This window comes from Calidris pugnax, unplaced genomic scaffold (assembly GCF_001431845.1).
Source record: "Calidris pugnax isolate Ruff unplaced genomic scaffold, ASM143184v1 scaffold8, whole genome shotgun sequence".
In the NCBI taxonomy this organism is placed as follows: domain Eukaryota; kingdom Metazoa; phylum Chordata; class Aves; order Charadriiformes; family Scolopacidae; genus Calidris; species Calidris pugnax.
In genome coordinates, this window is record NW_015090830.1 from 18,597,339 (window position 1) to 18,616,438 (window position 19,100).

Below are 19,100 nucleotides of genomic sequence, written 5' to 3' on the forward strand. Positions count from 1 at the left end.
AAAGGGAGCCTGACCCTAATGACTGCCGCCTGGGGATTTCAGCTGGAACATGCTGCAGGAAAAGGCTCAGCAGACTTCACTGATGCCTTGTGTCAGAAACTCTCTAGAAAAACTAAAACTGAAATGGATACCCTCTAGATTAAATGCAGATTACAGTGCCCACGGTCCAACCTTTCTATGTTGGTTGAGACAAAAAATAAAGCTTTCAAGCTCTCTCAGGGTAAAGTGAACTGGTATTTGAAAATTCGATCTGAATTTTTCATTAACGCCAGCTGCAAGTCTATTAGATAAACCCTGGAAAGGAGTAATTCATATTCTCTGCACACCTTAGATTTTTCTCTCTTTTGTGTCCAGGATGCACGTCCTAGTAAAACCTGACTAAAAGCAAAAGATGTTGCCCTGAAAGCTGTCAGCTGTTCCACTTGGACAAGCTAAGGCAAAAAAAGTTAAGACTCTGTAAACTATTTGTCTTCTCAGACGCTGAAGGGATTACAGGCTATAAATGAGGTCTGTTACAGAACAGGTAAAGGTGTCTCCTCTCTCCTTAACCAACTGCAAATGACAGTTAACAAGCCTGCAGCTAAATAAAGATGCATGAAAATACTTTGAAAAACATGATCTGTTTTGGTTGACCTTCCCTGCAGCTGTTGAGATATATTAGTTGTTTAAGTAATTAAAACTTACACCATATTATAACTCTAGCTTAGATAAGTGATTTATGCTTTTTGCTTAGCTTTACTTAGCATCAGTAGCTAGATTTGGTGAAGCCTTTAGGTTGCAACAGACTTAATTTTCTATGTAATTTTCCTAGCAGCTGGTACAGTGCTGTGTTTAGTATTTTAGTATAAGAAAAATGTTGATAATACACTGATGTTTCTGTAGCGTTTTCCCTAAGTCTGGGATCTTTCAGTTCCCTATGTTCTGCCAGTGAGCACAGGTGCACAAGAAGAGTAAACCAGAAGGAGGCTACTGTCAGCAGAGACTGCAAGTCAACAAGATAAGAGCAGTCAGTGCCCTGCCTGGCTGGACACAGAAAAAAGAATCTAATAAGATGTTAGAAGCCCCCAGACTAAAACCCACCATTGCATAAGACATGTGAACAGCACGTGAGGGGTGGGTGTATAAATCGCAAGGGTATAGTTGCCCAGGCATTTCTTTGTTTGAGGTCCCTCCCCTTCCAGAGGCACCTAGCCCAATGACATTAATTATTTTTATAAAATCTGACTCCCAAGGCTCTGCTGTAGGAAACCTAGGCTCAAGGCCTAAAGAAGGAGGAAATGCACCCCAGAGTGTGAGTGTGTAAGGACTCAAAAGGGGCACCCATCAGCCTACTGGGGTTACCCACTGTGAAGAGGCCATGGTCCTAGAAATTAAAGACTCGGCTGGTGTGTGTGCATGAATCCTTGAATGGCATGTGAATGCTCAGGCAGCAGCTTCTCCTTTAAGCTAAGGGAACTGATAGAATTCTGTAATTTGTGGTTTGGAGGATGAAAAGGCTGTTTGTTGATGAGGCTGAGTGGCAGAAGAGGCAAGAGTTAAAGAGAGTGGTGGAAACATCTACTCTTTCTGTTAGAGTAAACACATCCAGTGACACGGGTAACAAGAGAGTGTGAGGTGCCCACAGCCATGGAAGCAAACACAGGAATAATAAATGACACGCTACGAGATTAAATACAATGCACTCTTTAAGGGCTGAGTGTCGCGGTGCCAAGCTCCTGGGGCAGCGCTGCCCATGGGACTCCTCAGCCAGCTCTGAGATGAATGAACGCTCGAGGAAAAGGTTCAACCAACCATAAGCTCGAAGAATTTCAGTCTCTTCCCTCAGAGGTGCAATATGAGGATGTTCCCCAGCACGCAGCCTTGTGGATGCTGATCCCTGCTCTGTGCTTGGCTGGCCAGGCTTCTTGTTTTGTTCTGCATTGCCTTGTTTTTAAATATTGCTTCCTATGCATAAAGTTTACGTGAAAACAAACCCTGGGAAATTGCCTCTGCCCTTAGACTGAAAAAGGGTGGGACCCCTTCTTTCTATTACTGGACGAACGGTTTCTTGAAATGCAAAATGGCTTCCCTTCTAACTTTAGCTCAGGGGAAGGAAGGAAGAAAGGAACAAAGGAAGGAAAGGTGGGGGGGGAGACACCCCAAAGGAGTGTCTATGTACAAACCACTAGCTTCACTTTGGCTGGATTTCTTTTAATTATCCATCACACAACATTCTTCATAAAGATTCTCCTTTTGGTTTTCCTTACGCTTTTTTTTTTCTGCTTTAGGTTTCTTTAAAATGAATCACTGCCGTTACAAAGTAAGCTTAAGCATTTATGTATGCCCGTGGTTGTAATAGGTCTAATAGTAATGATTTGCCTATGAGACTGAAGAACTGACCTGAAAATCCAGTGAAGACTTGAGTTGTATTTTTAGTTTGACTACAAACAGTACTAGTGGAAGAGAGGGAAGTTCAGGCTCTGATTTACTTTCTGATGGAAGGGCTTCTTCAGCTCAAGAGTCATTGGACAGTGTAACATTGGTGCTTTTTAGCTCCCATCTCCTTTTCTATTTCTCACTGTCACTGCCCCTTAAAGAATTTTGGTGCTGTCTTTGCAAGGAAAGAAACTATTGCTGCACAGTAGGTAACAGGTCTATTTGTAATAAGCAACTTTCCACGAAGGCTACTTAATACAAATGGACAGAGGTCACAGAGTAAGACATGCAGCCTTGGAAAAAGTCTGTTGCTGGTCTCCTCAAACCTGGAAGAAGGCAGCGTGGACAGCAAAGGCAGTATTTAGTCCACACAAAGCTGCACTGGCACATTCTTAGACATATCCCTGTAGGCCCTGACAGGGGGAACAGACTGCAAAACAGCACCTTGCTCCTTCGCTGCAACAGCCCCCACATGTGTGCAGACCTGTAGTAGCTAATTGCCAGCAATAAGCTATGTGCAAGTACTTATTTTTATCTATAGCTACATAGAGGAGGGCAGGAAGTACCACCACAACGTGTACAAAAGAGCATGCTGTACTACTTTATTTTTTTTTCTGGCCAAGTGTTGCTAGCTCAAATAATTGCAAATCCTGCTGGATGGAAATTAAGGCAGTTTTCCATTCACAGATCTGGAAGGCTGATTTTACAGCTAATGAGAAAATGAGCCATGATGTTAACAGCCTGAGCAAAGCCTTAAGGAGGACATATCTTCATCCATGCTTAGTATCCTTGCGGTCTAGTCCCATGCCTCTCTGGAACAGGGGCTGTCAGTCATGCTAAAGTACACCAAGCTGCCTGGAGGTTGTGATGTGGAAAACCTCGGTCTGCAGGGGAGAGAGGCAAGTGTCTTATTTCAGTGTTCCACCAAGCTGTCCCAGCCCTTCTGTCTGGCCTGAATTTCAGAGTTTGTTCTGGATGGGTTTTACTTCTGTAGTGTGAACAGTTACACAGAAATTAAGGAGAAAAATGGCAATGTCCCCTCCTTACTGGTTCCCACTTAGGTAAGTCAAAGTAGGCATTATGGCTGTCGTGCTGTGGATGTGTTCACCATAGTTTTGCAGGCACACTAGAGTAACCGAGCAGGGGTGGTGGGCAGGCAGTGAGCAGACCTACTAGGACTTGAGCATTTCAGACTCCAGCTCCAGATGCTGATGTGGTCCATCAGTTCACCCAAACTTGTGATTTAAATGCAGTGTAATCATGTAGGAGACTGAAGGTTCTCTGGCCTGAGGACACTCTTTGTTTCAGTATAGCTGTTCCGTTTTAAGCAAATAGGAGGTATCTGTGTATCCAGTTTTTTGTAGGCAGTCTGCAAAATGCTTTGTGAAACTGAGGCACAGTGGTGAACCTGCAACTTGGGAAGGAATCCAAATGCCTAAAAGAATTAGGAAGGTAGAAAAGCTGGTAGGGAAATAAAAAAGGTAAAAATGCCAAAATGAGGGATAGAGATCGTAACTGAAGCTTTGCCCTGTGTGAATAAAATACTTCACTGTGTTCTGCAGTGAGTGCATCAGCTTATTGCTGTGCCTGACACTTCAGACTGGAGACATGAGTTGAAAAAGTTTTCTGGCTGTCTATTAAGAGCAATGAAATGATAGCTCTACATTGGCCAGAAGGACAGTAAGCTAGGCTTTAATCTGTTCATGTGGATGATATTCTGTTGTCTCTTGAGTTCTGTATTTTGGCTTGGCTGGTTTTATTTAAGTTTAGTTAGAGAGGATGTGAGGTATGGGGGCGCTGCCCTGATTTCCTGGGAGTTACAAAGGTAATCATAGAAACATGATTTGAGGTTGGACGCTAAATAAGGAGTTGATTCACCCTTTCTGTTTCTGATGCAGTGAAGGAAGGATGAATGTATTGTGTCACAAACACTGTTTAAATCACACAAAACCTCTGAGTGCTCGGCGAACTTGTAGGGAGAGTTTAAGTGGCAACTCCCTTTTACTACATAGCAACCTTCTGTTTGGAGTCTGTGCAGTGAGACGCAACAGGTCATAGCTATGCAAAAAAAAAAAGGGGATATCTGAGGTAATGCTCTTTTGCTCAGCCCTGGGGAACACCCCTGAGATTAATGGACACTGCTTCTGTGTTGTGAGACCACCCACCCTGTGCTGGAGCTATCGTAGAAGGCAGATATGGTTAGTGACAGTAACATTTACAGTGAAGCAGACCAGGGATCCACTGATCACATGCCCTGATCTTATTCTCCTGTGCTCTGAGTTTCTGGGGTTTTACAGGATTGCTGAAATACCATTTTCTTTGCTCTTTCTGGGAATACAAACCACAACCCCTGACTTACCTTCAAGACCTATTAATATTTTGGGAAATTCCACCACACCTAACTCGCAAAGCTTTCTGTGTATGTTTTACCCTCGTAACTGGTTTCCTTTCCCCCCACCCAAGGAAGGGTGTGATCTAGTTCCATAGCTTTAAAAGGCCTTTTCAAATCTCTCTGAGGGCTGTGTGCCTTCTGTGACATCAACAGGGGGGAAAAAATAAAGCATGCAAACAATAGCCTTAGAGTAAATATGATCTCACTGTGATTAAACCGCAGTACATCAAAATCAAAAAAGCAGATGGAAAACCTAACCTCTTTCCCTCAGGCAAGCAATTAAAAACTTAATGAAAGGAGATCGGATGTTGAATGCTTAAGAATTGAAGGAGCAGAGCAGAAGGAAAAAAAAAAGGGGATGGAAAGAAAGAATCCTGAAACGTGTGTTTTGAGTTCTCAGTTTTCCATTTTCTGGCATTTGTGAGCAGTCTTCTCTCAGACAAAGTTTCCTTAAAAAAAAAAACAAAAACACAACCTCCTCCTGAATTTAACCCTTCTCTGTGCAGCTCTGGGGAAATAATCACAACTCAATTGTCAAGAAACCACAGCTATGTAGACGTAGGACCTTGGTGTTGTCACTAACTTATTTCTGTCTGATGTTTTCAGCTTTGGAAAGTACGGGTTTTTAAATTTATATTTTTTAAAATCTAGAACTTAGCTGAACTGGGACATGTTCTTCTTCCCCCAAGTGTCTCCAAAAACTTGCCATAGAAGGGAAAGTCACCCTTTTGTCTCACTTTAGTGGTACCATCTGGGATACTACACAGCAGCCTCAACTTGGGATGCCCTGAGAGTCCAGCTTATTGATGAAAAGCAAGCTTGGGAACTCATGTTTTGGGGCTCCTGCCAGCCCTCAGCACGCTGGGGGGGTTATGCTGCCTGTGAATCACTTCCAGGGGAGCAGGGCCTGGCTGGCAGATGAGGTTTGATAGGTTTGGTCAGGGTCTTCTCCATACCACAGGGCACTGGCCAAAAGTCAACATACGAACTGGCTTTTGGCAAGCTGACATTTTCTAAGGAATCATACCCCTGGAGAAGGGAGAGGGTGGGCGGGTGTTAACCAGTTACAGTGCTTTGTCTCAGATTGAACTACAACTTTAACTGTATTCTTGATTACGTGAGAGATAGGTTTGTGCAGCTTCTGGGCTGCAAACAAGATAAAGCAGTATAAGCAGGGAGAGAGGAAAAAAAGAGAAGACATCTGCTTGTAAACTGGGCCCTTCCGTAACACTAAAAATTGCTTTATTACCCTAAGCATTTTAACTGTATGTACAGTCCATAGGACAAGGGCATTCATGACCCTACCTACTTAACCCTTTGGATCAAAAAATTCCATTGAAAGAGAATCATTGCGGGGAAGTGAGATCTACTCCTAGGAACCTTCAGCATTTTTGTCACCAAATGATCCACAGTATTGGTCCTGCTAAAATGTTCAACTTTGCTGTGAATGAGGCCTGCTTAAGAAAGGGCTTCTGACGTGCTGACTGCATTCCTGTAGAGTAAATCCATTCTTATTACGCTTCCTTTTCCAAGCAGGCTAATCCACTCTGACTGTGAATGAAGTGTTTTTAAAACAAACACAAAAATAGAAAGGCGAGAATGGGCCTCATCCCTATGGAGAAAAAAAATACACATTTTTTTTTTGTCATGCTACGCGCTTGTGCTTCTAGGACTGCTAACTATAGCTTTAGCAGTCCTGTTTCTTGTCAAATGCAAACTACGTCCAAATCTGCTGTGGAAAAATGAACTCCTTAAAATTAAGACAGTTTCCACTACTGTAATGTCTAGACCAAAAGGCAAAAGAAAAAGGTCACTTGCCAAGAGCAGCCTGTGACAGACAGGCAGCAATATTCACTCTTAGCTGTACTCTTAGCTGCTATAATACATTATATATATCAGCTTCATTGATACGGAGAGCTGCAGCCACTCTCAGGCAGCAAGGAGTTACCTATAAATGCAGCTTTACTCAGACTTAACAGTTGAATACATGCCATAAGTATTCTTTGGTAGTACAGTCCTGGAGGACTGTCTGATCAATCTTACTGAAGACCTAGCATAAAGTGTCTTTCAACAGGTAAATGTCCACTGCTTTCATGGATGCTCAGAGAGCACCTATACATAAAGAAGCATCTTCAGAAGTGACTTGCACATTTACAATTCCAGATGTCACTGAATGTGGGCTCCTACAGAGTTTTACAGACTTTAGTATCTCAAGAAGTTCAGCTACTCGTCAAGGGCAGCCAGAAATGGGAACAGTAGAAGATAAGGGTTCTCCACAATCGCTGCTGCTCAGGCAGACACTTGTGCATGCTCCTCTTAAGTGCTTATGTTGCTTTAAGAATGAAACTTAAACTCTAGATCTTGGAGACAAGCAGGTTCCTAACTCCTGTTGGTATGAATGGGCCTTAAGTACTTAAATGTCTGTGATAAGCTGGTCCAAAGAAAATAAGCAAAACAAAAGTGACTTTAGCTAGGCCTTTAAGCGACCTAAGCTCATCTACTGCATGCAAGTGTCCATGGCCCCACCATCTTTGGTAATAGCAAGATGACAAGGAAGGAAGCCCTAAGCTCCAGTCGTGCTTCTCTACTATGCAGAGAGACACAGGGCTCTATACTATTTCTATATGCTGATGGTACATCCTCTTCTCCTGTGCTGCTGTGCAGGACCTCATGCTTGCCTGAGGGCTCATACAAGTGCAAGCTCTTTGCAAGAAGACAAATAGATTTCTTGTCTCCTACTTTTTCTAAAGGTGGCCAAAGCAGCCAGTAAGTACACCCATTCCAGCAGTGGTGCATGGAGGTGTGTGTGACTTGGGAGAATTGCCTTATTCAAACTTTTACTCAGGTCACTAGATGCACCTGGCCTTGCTGCAATGACTCTCTGGTATTTTTAATGCAGTACAAGCGGTTCAGTAATATAAACTTCTCCTGTGCCACCACGTGTAGGAGTTCAATGTCCAGTGATAAGGTATCAGTGCAAGTCTAATCTTTTCCAACACTGCTTGTTGCTCTGGTTGAGATCGTAAGATTCCAAAGGTGAGTGTGTGCGTGGTCCTACTAATTGTAGGCCAACACTTAATGAGTTTACAGTAGTGTTTCATGAGACTTCTCTAAAGTCTAGCCTGTATTCTGCAAAATGGTGGTTATCGGCTTAGAAGGCTACCGAACTCTCCTGAAATATACTTTGATTTTTCCTTTGCAGAAGATGTTTCCATAAAGTCTTATTATCAGGCAGCTCTGCTCTCTCATCTGGTAGGACCTCCACTGATTGGGTCTTCTGATGTTCTGGCACTGTTTGAAATGACTAATGCTGGGTGAAGGTAACTTAAGGCAAAGTAACAGTTTAATGTGACTGCAACCTCTAGCAGGATCTTAAAAGCACAAGCAAAACCCCTAGATCAGTATCCAATGTCCCTTGTAGTATCTACGGTCAAATTGAATTGGAATTATCAAAAATATAAATATGACTGTTCATGTGGCAGTTCTGTTTCTCCATCATATACTAGGAATTATTGGACAGAGAGATTAGACTACCAGTTTCTTGATGAAATAGACTTACAGCTACATTACTTATGAGCCAGATGTTAGAAGAAGACAATAGAATTCTAGAAATCATGCAAAAAACCCTGCATGCTGTTAGCTGTAACGCTTTATGATGGCTCCTCTTCCTCTGAAATAAGTCCTGTAACGTACCTAAGCCTCAGCACCTCCATCTGTAAAACAGAATTAACAGCACCTTGCTACCCTACCAAGCCTTGGGAGGCAAATTCTATAATGGGAATTTCTCAAATACCCTGAGGTACCGAGGCAGTTACTTCTAAGTATACAGATACATACTTGACCTAAAATTGGAGGCTCACAAGTTGGGGGGGTGCACACAGAGGCCACAGTGGGGAATAGTGGGAACCTGAAAATGACAGCGGCCCTCCAAGCTTTGGGAAGCAGCCAGTCCTACTGCTACATCTCACCAGTGCTACTGCTGACTCTCATAAGATTTCTGCCACCTCTCTCCCTACACACACAGAGGAGGGAACCACCATAAAACTTCCAGTGCAAATTCATGATGGTTAAAGAGACAGCACAAACTTGGATGGTTCTTCCCTTCATTGGTTTGTTCCTCTAGTGTTGCCTTTTAAAAGTAAATACGAGCTGTAGAACTCGTTTCTACAGCTTCTACTCGTTTCTCGTAGACTGTTTGACTGTCACCCTGTGATTGCTGAGGTACCCCCTCCTCCTCCCCCCCTCAAAAAAAAAAAAAGGAAAACAAAGGGGAGTATGAGGAATAAACAAAACAGAGAGGATTTAGTTAGTAGACTACAGGCAGTTCTTTTCCCTTGACATGGCCCGACACTTAAAGTCTTTCATTGCAAGGGTTACAAGCAGCTTTTCACAAGCATTTCTGGTTGGGAATATGGTATTTCTTCCTAGTGACACTATTTTGTTTGTCTTGGCATGCAGGCATTGTAATCAAGTCTATATATTACAGATCTGTGCCTTAGCACAAATGGCAGGCATTTCAAACCCTATTTACTTAGGTTTCTTCCTTGCCCAACAAATTGTCTAAAAATAGATAATCAAGACCTCATACTTTACATCTACGTCATTCCTTTTGGCTTAAATGAGGTAAGGAATGTAGTTTTCTTTTCCTCTCCTCTTTCACTAACAGTTTGAATCTTTTAGTAAACAGATAAGTCCTCTTTCTCCTTCCCCTGCTTTTTTTGTCTTGCTCCCGATCAGCCAAAAAGCTGCAACAGCCTTGTTATGTCTTCTCCCTTTTGCTTCTGTCACGCTTCTACTGCCTGAGATATGTATGCTGGAATTGCTGGGCAGACATATCCATCCTCTCCCTATCCATGTTCTTCTCTGATCATAATAGCCTAGTGGTATTTCTGTTTCTACATAGTACATTTTAGCTGTAACTGCTTGATCCTTGGAATCATAGTCTGAGTTAGCTTTTGGAAAGGGTTGATCCTACCTTCCAGATCTACAGAACACCGACACAGCATCCTGTGGGAACTTGATGGGATGCAGTTTTGAGGTACACGGAGATTTAGGGCAAAAGGATGCTGCTGCTGTTATCACATGAAGGACTGGGGTATGCCACAGTGCAACTGCACCCTACAGGAATTAGTTTCTGAAAGTCGCTTTCAGACAAGTAGGACTAAGAAATGCTCACAACAAATATAAAAGTATTTGTTATGCTTAACATTTCCCATGGCTCTGTTAGAGTAACTTTTGTGTTCTCCAATATTTAACAAGTACATGAATGGTAGAACGGGACCTAACCTGGGGTCAAGTTTGTCTTTGCTTTAAACAGTCACATCTTCACTGAATCACATAGAGTGCACAGAAGATAGACATGTCTCTAAATTTCTGTCTAAGGTAAAATTCTGAACTTGCTGAAATCCACCGGGGTTTTCCCCACTGGCTTTCAGAGGACTCTGACTTAAGTATTATGTTGGAAGAAAGTTTAGAGTGGGATAAACAATAAAAGAAATCTAGGTGAAAGAAGAGAGGCAACAAGTTCTCAGAATCACAGAATCTTCTAGGTTGGAAGGGACCTTAAAGATCATCTTGTCCAATTGTAAAAACCTTTATGACCAAAAAACGTGCAGACTGAGTAGCAGAAAGGATTTCTAGGTCAGAAATTACCTTGGGTGTAGTCACACTGAAAGTGAAGCTAGGACTGATGGAGACATGTACTCAGGGTCTCACACGTGAGTCAGTTCCTGTTCTAACCAACTGTTAATATTCTAATTAAAATATAACCAGCATCTCAATCGTTAAATGAGGTGTTACCTTATGGACTATCACAATGAAAGTAAGAATGACAGGCCTCAGTATAACACCTGGAGCAGTTAAACAGACCCAACTCTGCACCTGGAAGATAAGTCACCTTTGAATGTGATGTCATTTTTATGTCCCCATGCAGGCCATGAACATGCTCTGTTCTTTTATTTTGTGTATGTGATAAGAACTACAGGAATTTTGTTTTCCTATACAAAAATGAAAGAAAGAAAGAAACAGAGACTGAACAAGCAGGTATTTTCTTTATATGTTACTCCACCTATAAGAAATAGATCTAAGGATGTTTGTCCTAGGTAAACAGTGTAAGTAACTACTTCACATTTCCCAGGGAAAGTAAACACCCTAGTCTGACAAAAAGGTTTTTGAGGCCAAAGCCCTCAGTCTTTTTTTTTTTTTTTTTTTAATGGCTTGTTCTTTCTTTGTCTAGAATTACGTAATCACAAACCCAAACAAAAATGCTCATTCCAACCAGACACAGCAAAAGAAATACTACAGAGCAGGGAAGAGTTCCCCCTTTTGAGCCACCTCATCAGTCCCTATTCTTGCAGTGCCACTGGGCTACATATGAGGCATGATCTCCTTGCAGCAGAGTATGGATGGATGGTGACCCTAAGTTAGGAAGCTGTGTAAGTATGCAGGACCATGACTTTGCCACTGCGATAGGCAGTTGGAAAGCAGTTCATAAGATCTGGACTAACAGTGATGCTGCTCTTCTATCCCCAAGTACCTGACATTTTGTGGTAGAGTCACAACTCTAAGGAGGCATAAAGTCTACCTGAACTGATCTGAAGGGAGTAGAAAGGGACAGGAGATTAATTTGATCTTGGACTTCAAATCAGTCAACTGATTAATTCTGTCTGAGACAATTAAAAAAAAAAAAAACCAACACACAAAAAAACCGCCTCAACCCCCCAAAACCTCTATCAGATACTCTGTGACATTGAGAATTTTGATCTGTATCTTTGTCTATATTTATCTTATATAATTTCTTTTTCCTGGTTCTTACTAACCACCATAGGATGGAGAAATCGGCAGCAGCTTCAAAAGCTTAACTCTGACCTTTCCCAAAGTTTGGACATGGAAGATCCTGAAAGCTTGCGCTGAGCTCCAAGATGTATGGAAAAGCATGAAAATCTGTTTATGTTTACCCAGGAATCACTTGCACATCTCGTTCTGCCCAAGTTTATAATCCTTATACAATGTTATAGGCAGTGTGGTGGAAAAGAGCCCTGATGCTAAATTCAGTAAGAAGACGGGCTTCATTTCCAAAGCAAGTTAGTCTCCAATTAAGTACATAATGTGTGACGGTTCCAGATCACCTTTTCTTTTTTTGATGCTGAAGTTATTTTTGGCAGAGGGAGGAAAAGTTTTTTCCTTCCCTCCCCCTTTTTTTCCAAGCACATAAGATTACGGTATGTCTGTCCCGTAATCTAATGCCTCGTGGGCAATTCCGTTACCTTGCCCGGGGGTTTCTTAAGTAGAGTAATATTACGATTAAAGTAATATTACGATGAAAGCCTTCACGTCTGTATCTTCTGAACAAAACCCTCTTGTAAAAGGATAAGCTACATCACTTATTTAATTTAACATGGGAAAGGGAGGGGGAATAGGTTTTTTTTTTTTTTTTTTTTTTAAGATATATGGTTGTATTATTTATTCTTTTAAATTTCCTTGTGACCCTCCAAGCAGACCACCCCGAAACGCGACACTGGGATAACGAAACATTCCCGAAGGGCTGGCAAAGCGGGTGAATTAGAATTACCTGGCGGGGAGAAAAGCAGCGACAGACCCCCCTGTCCCAAACCGACACCGGGCACCCGCGTAGGAACCCGCCTCCCCCCAGGTACCGGCACCGGGAGGGGAGAGACCCTTCTCCCCGCCACCGAAACACCCGAGATGGGGGGGGTGTCTCCCCCGGCTTGCTGCCCCCCTCACCCCTCTCCGGGTACCCCCCTTGGGGGTCTCCGACTGGAGACAGCACCAAGGGAGGCTTGGCCGTTCCCCCCGGGGCCAACGGTCGCCCCCGCTTGCCCTGAGGAAAGGTGGGGGTGCCGAGGGGAGCGCCCCCGGCCGCTCCCCCCGCGTCCCGTCAGCGAGGGGAGCCCCGCTGACAAGCCCGTGAGAGTCCGCTCGCCCGCCCCTACCCCAGCCCCCCGCGGGGAAGGGCTGCCTCACCTTGTACTTCATGGCTGCGGATCGCTGCTGAGGGGACGCGCGGAGAGCCCCCTACACCGCCAACCGCCGCATCGCCGCCGCCTCTCCGCGCCCGGCCGCCGGACCCGCCGCCAGGCTACCCCGCTCATTTGCATAGCGCCCTCCCTATTGGCTACGATCGGGGGGGAGGTGGGGCCTCGGCGGCCCCGCCCCCCCCGGCGGCGCGCGGGGGCCGTTGGCGCGGCGGCGCTGAGGGGAGCGGGCCGGGGTGAGGCGAGGGCGCCTTGGGGTGAGGCGGGCCCCGCGTCCCCGGGCCCAGAGGGAAGGTGAGCCCCCTCGCACGGGAGCCATGGGCTGGTGGCCCGGCTTCCCGTCACCCCGCCACTCCGCCCGTGCCGCTTCAAAGGCGCTCGCCTCGAGTTCTCCGCCTGAAACGGGGATCCTCGGAACAAAAGGTCTTCTGTCAGCCCCCTCTGGGCCTGTCCAAGGTTCAAGGCGCCCAGGCCATCTCTGGGGGCAGCCCAGGGAAGAGTGGCTCTGAGGTGACAGAAGGAGCGAGGCACCAAAAAACACTCCTTGAAGCCTGGGCATGTCTGGGGGCTGCAGGGGCTCTGTGTCCTGCCAAACCCACCGGCCAATCCACCTCCAACCATCCCTTCTGCAATCACCTCTTTCTTGCACAGCTTTAGAAGGGGTTGAACGTTTTTATGCTGCTCCATCCCATCTTTCCTATCAAGTTTTGTTCTCATTCGTCCCCAAAAGACAATCTTTTAGCTGCTACCAGGTGTTAACTTTGCCTGGAGAAGCCCGCTATTTCAACACTGATTAGACACCATTTGCCAAGATCTCCGCGCCCGGCCGCCGGACCCGCCGCCAGGCTACCCCGCTCATTTGCATAGCGCCCTCCCTATTGGCTACGATCGGGGGGGAGGTGGGGCCTCGGCGGCCCCGCCCCCCCCGGCGGCGCGCGGGGGCCGTTGGCGCGGCGGCGCTGAGGGGAGCGGGCCGGGGTGAGGCGAGGGCGCCTTGGGGTGAGGCGGGCCCCGCGTCCCCGGGCCCAGAGGGAAGGTGAGCCCCCTCGCACGGGAGCCATGGGCTGGTGGCCCGGCTTCCCGTCACCCCGCCACTCCGCCCGTGCCGCTTCAAAGGCGCTCGCCTCGAGTTCTCCGCCTGAAACGGGGATCCTCGGAACAAAAGGTCTTCTGTCAGCCCCCTCTGGGCCTGTCCAAGGTTCAAGGCGCCCAGGCCATCTCTGGGGGCAGCCCAGGGAAGAGTGGCTCTGAGGTGACAGAAGGAGCGAGGCACCAAAAAACACTCCTTGAAGCCTGGGCATGTCTGGGGGCTGCAGGGGCTCTGTGTCCTGCCAAACCCACCGGCCAATCCACCTCCAACCATCCCTTCTGCAATCACCTCTTTCTTGCACAGCTTTAGAAGGGGTTGAACGTTTTTATGCTGCTCCATCCCATCTTTCCTATCAAGTTTTGTTCTCATTCGTCCCCAAAAGACAATCTTTTAGCTGCTACCAGGTGTTAACTTTGCCTGGAGAAGCCCGCTATTTCAACACTGATTAGACACCATTTGCCAAGATGGCTTTAATGATACAGCGATGTCCATTATAAAGAGTCACCATGGAAAACAAGGATTGTTTGGAAGAGAACAATAATTACCTCTGGTATCTTGGGGGCAGGAAAGAGCAGGGAAAAGAAATGTGGTGATCCTCCATGCGTTTTAAGTCAGATCCTTCAATCGGGCATGATTAACATGGTGCACATAATAGGAATCTTTGTGTATGGGACATACTCCAGCTTGTTTAGATGAACAGGAAATAAATCCTGTCCTTTTTGCCCCAATTGGATCTTGCCCAACATTTCTAGGTCACGGATGGACTCGACTATTTCTAGTGGCCTAAGGGAAAACAGCAAAGAACAAGCTTGTACTACCAGATTACAAACATAACTTCATTCCATGGTACAGCAATATCCTTAAATTGTCATGTGACTAATTCTCTGGAGAGGGATCCTATTGCTAAAATGGCTTCGTGGCTTCTAAAGAATGTCATACTTCTATCCATAATCTCCTTCGTTCTCTAGTTCCAGCATAAAATATGTGGTTGTATTAAACAGATTTACTAAATGCATGCAAAAGTATCATTTTTCTATACCATCTTCTTGACTGTACATGCCCTAAGAGCTCATTGGTGTGAGTCCCTCTCAGTACAAAAGATGTCCCAGTTATTAGTGAGAAAAGTGAGCTGCTGCTTTCTGAAGCACAGAGCTGCTTTCTGTGACTGGGCTCCCTATGCAGTGCTGTAGCTTCACTGTCTGCTTGGCCTTGTGTTGTTTTTTTTTTCCTGGGTTTTTCTTTCCGTTTTTGTTGCTGTTGGTTCTTCTGATTTTCCAAAAAGATACTTGAAGTAGATAGTATTTTATATGTGCTGAGTTTGGGTCAGCATTGTCTTGATTGTGACATCAAAATAAATTTGTGTAGTTTCAAGAGAATAAAGCTTATTTGTATGCTGTGTCCTTAGACACTTTAAGAAACAATTCCTCTAGTGATTATGTATAACCAGCTTACTATTAGGAGAGTGCAAATCTCTTTGGAGCGTTTCTTAACTGTAGAGTTTGACTTTTGATTTTCTTTTTGCGAGTTTTTGCCCTTCATACTTGAAGGATAAAAACTTCCCCTGGGATGAGAAGATTTCTCCTAAGTACAGAGGATGCCATGGCTAAGTTGTTAGCATGGTTTTGGACTAGCATCCAAATCGCATTGCCTGAAAAAGCTCTGTATAATCTCTTCATGTGGCACCGTTATAATTAAGATAAATGCATTAAAGATTGTAAAACAACATTAATAAGAACTGGGTAAATATCAGAGACAAAAATAAGAAAAGTAGAATCATATTTCTGACTTCATCTATATTTAAAAGCAGAGTCCATCTGGTTTCCAGTCATCCCACAAACAGCGACACTTTTCAGGTAATTGGTGTTTCTAGTTTTTCAGAATGCTTTACAATCGCATTATTATAAAACCTAAGCACATTTGAGAAGCTGTGCCTTCTCTTTTCTTTTAGCTTGAGTTGCTTCTAATGTATGTAAAATGTCCCTGACTGATCTTAATATGAGGTAAGAGATGTTTTAACGTAAAATTCTAGTTGGTTTGTTCCCTTGTGTATATTGTTTTGCCTTTATCGCTCTCCGTAAGTCATATTAAAAACTTTAATTAGATGCCACTGGAATGATACTTTGGGCACGAAAGCACAAAGTCAGTTAGTGTTGATAGCTAAACTTCACAATTCTGAAGAAACAGATACAAGAATTGGTATTTTACAGGGAGAAAGAGATTGCCGTTGCACACCACCTTCTCAGTGAAGTCCCACTGCTCACTTAATTCACTTTTTTTTCCCTGCACTCTCCCTTCCCCTCTCTCACCTACTCCATTTACCATCTTAGGTTTTCTTTGCACTTCGAGGGGGTTTTTGATTTCCCCTAGGGTGAACTAATCCCGCTTAGTACAACACTTCTAGCAGAGCCAGCAGTGCAGCGGAGCTCCCCGATCTATCATGAATATCAGGAATTAGATACACCTTGAAAGAGAGATTTGTAAATATGACCCTCTAACCCTGACACATTACTAGAAGAAGTCAGGATTGTGGCAAGCACACATTTGTGTTTAGTGCAAGCACTTTGCTTTTCTCGATGACCTTGTCAACTGCTGTGCCTTTACTATGTAATATTGTATTTCAGGCGTAGTCTAGGAAAGTTTCGAGTTGGTCGCCTTGGATAATCAGCTCAATTATACAATGGAACATGCTGATGAGGAAGCCAAGACCTGGTGTTACTCATGTCTGTGTTGTAGAGGCAACTTGAGCTGTATTGCCAGGATTTATAACTACAGGGCCCTATTGAAGTTCCTCAGGAGGGTAATTCATGTAATGTGTCTTTTTGCTTCACAGCACAGCAATGGCTTGATTCACTGCCTCATATTTTATGCCGCTGCAATTCCAGTGGAGTAGCAAATGGGTTCTGTGACTTTGTCTTGTGCCTGCATCAATGGCTTTTGTTTGTTTCTTTGCTTTTGCTGAGGGCAATTAATATTACTCTCTGCTCGTTTGGGCAAACTACTGCTTGTCTCCTGCTCTCATACACCACCCTGGTGAGCTTAGCGCTTGCTTTGTTTCTCACCACACCACTGGTGTGTGTCCTCCCAGTGCCCTCCTGATGGCCAGGTGGTGTTCTGGAGTACTTGGGGGATGGCAGCAGGTGAAATGGTGGGGCAGCCAAGGGGACTGCTCGTCAGCCAGGCGCTGTGACTTGCCTGGCACAATCCTCTGCACACAACATGAAACGGAGCTGTCAGCTGGGCTGGGAAGGGAATACCCATTGAAGTAAATCAGCCAGCTATCGCCCTGTGACAATTGATAGGAGAAGAACACGAGACAGATATCCTGCTCTGAAAGGTTACTCAAACAAAAATCCCTTGTTCCCGTTTCCCCATGACACAACCTGAGAAAGGAGAGACACAGCAGAGTGTCTCCCTCACAGTTGAGAGAGTCTTTTCAGGAAGAGTCTGTGAGCTCTGTGTTTAGGAAACACTAAGCTATCTTTTTTTTTTTTTTTTTCCCCTTTCTTTTTTTTTTTTCCCTGCACAAAGCCCTAACTATCCTTTGGATAATGTTGTGCGGCATCTGCATCGCTTCTTGCTGTGATACTTGGCCAGGGGATGGGGATTAAAATTAATCTAGTTATAGCGTCACTGCACTTTATGAGCAAAGGAGGGTCCTGGTAATTAGCCCTGGTCCTGCTGCCTCTATAACACTCCCCAGACGGGTTCAGCGGGTACGCAGTGGATGGAATTTCTTCAGTATAGAATGGTTTTATAGAGTGGTGGAATTTGCTTGCTTGGACAAATCTGTTAAAAAAGATGAAACGCTGCTGTTTCCTGAAAAGAACATGAACAAAAATTCACCACTGATGTGGGCAGGCTTCTATGTCTGACTGCACAGAAAGGCCCCCTCTCCCACCTCACTAGGAGATAATAAGAAAAAGATTTCATTCTCACCCAAAGAAGGAAATATTTTGCATTGCAGCAAACCAAAACAAAGTACATTCTGTTTTTCTTTGACCAGTGATGGAAATCTTTTCAAGCAAGCAGTCTATTCCATTTAACAGTACCAGAAGTCTGATCTGGCAGAGAGGTGAGGTGGGTAGCTATTGCTGTATTGATCAGGTTTAAATTTAAGGTCCAAATTGTGAGAATAAAAATTGTTAACTGAAGTATCTTTTTCATTTTGACTGTCCTTTGCCATTCCACCTAAGATGCCTTTTAACCACAGAGCTAGTTCACTTGCCTTGCTCTAGAATTCTACATTTCCCTTAATAGATATGAACTAATCTTACAGGCATCCCACCTCCTTTCAGAATAAAGCACAAAAGCTGCTCACATTCTTAAGAAGGGCATTTTACACAGTGTTTCTTCAGGAATCGCTCATTTAACTTTGTAAGTCAACCATCAAGGCCCTGTTTAGTGACCCTCCTTCAGATAAAGAGAATAAATGCAGCTCACTCTGTTCTCTCTCTTTTGCTTCAAATGCCAGCACTGGTGTCCTCCCACCCAAAAGGTTTTGGAAGTGAATCCAGCCTTTGTTAGCTTCAGAAATCATGGAAGGCAGTTGGAGTTTAGATATTCTGGCCCTGGCTATCACTAAGCCAGCACCCTGACTCAGTGAATAAAAACTGAAAAGTCTGTTAAGTTTGGGGGAAAAAAAAAAAAAAGGGAAAAATATATCGCCACAATTTTGACTTCTTACAAGAAGCAGGCTTTCACCTTCTCAGGGGAAAATGAACATGGAAATGGTGGAATCACTGTTAAACCAGCATGAGACACCCATCTCACTCTGGGTAAAGGAAAGGAGAGAATGTAGAATCATGATGAAGCGAATTTGTCTCTGGTCCGAACTAACCACTGGTGAGGATGGAAAAGAATGGCTTTTCCAGGTCTGTGTGGCACAGCAGCTGCCCAGCCCCCTGGCTGGTGTAGAGCACGTGGGGGACTTCATGTTCTCAGCAGCTTTGGCAGGAATTGGTGAAAGGTGGCAGCAATCACAGCTGCCACTTGAGCTTTGCGATGCCGAGGAAAGTAAGAGCTCTGCAAACCTTGATATTTGTGCGTTGGGTAGGAGAGGTGGCAGAAGCTGGTGGCTTCAAGATGGGTACAGATGTGGCAGACCGGGTCCTCAGTGCCTGCCGGCCCAGGATCCGGTGGTGTTGGGAGGGCAAGAAGAATGTAAGGTATGCGGGGAAGACTGGAGAGAGAAAAGAATGTCAGGAGGGAG

The 19,100-nt window shown here is 44.6% G+C and overlaps 1 protein-coding gene across 2 annotated transcripts in view; it reads right to left on the reverse strand.

Annotated features, from left to right (window-relative positions):
- Positions 1-19,100, reverse strand: part of NEDD9 (neural precursor cell expressed, developmentally down-regulated 9) — a 105,642-nt gene that overhangs the window by 28,086 nt on the left and 58,456 nt on the right. The window contains exon 1 of one of the 2 annotated variants that reach the window (XM_014941053.1): positions 12,791-12,868. The exons of the other annotated variant lie outside the window; for it this stretch is intronic. Coding sequence (XP_014796539.1) covers positions 12,791-12,802 — 12 coding nt within the window. The 5' untranslated portion in view covers positions 12,803-12,868. Of the gene's footprint in view, positions 1-12,790; positions 12,869-19,100 lie in introns of those variants that run through there. 2 annotated transcript variants of the gene reach the window in all.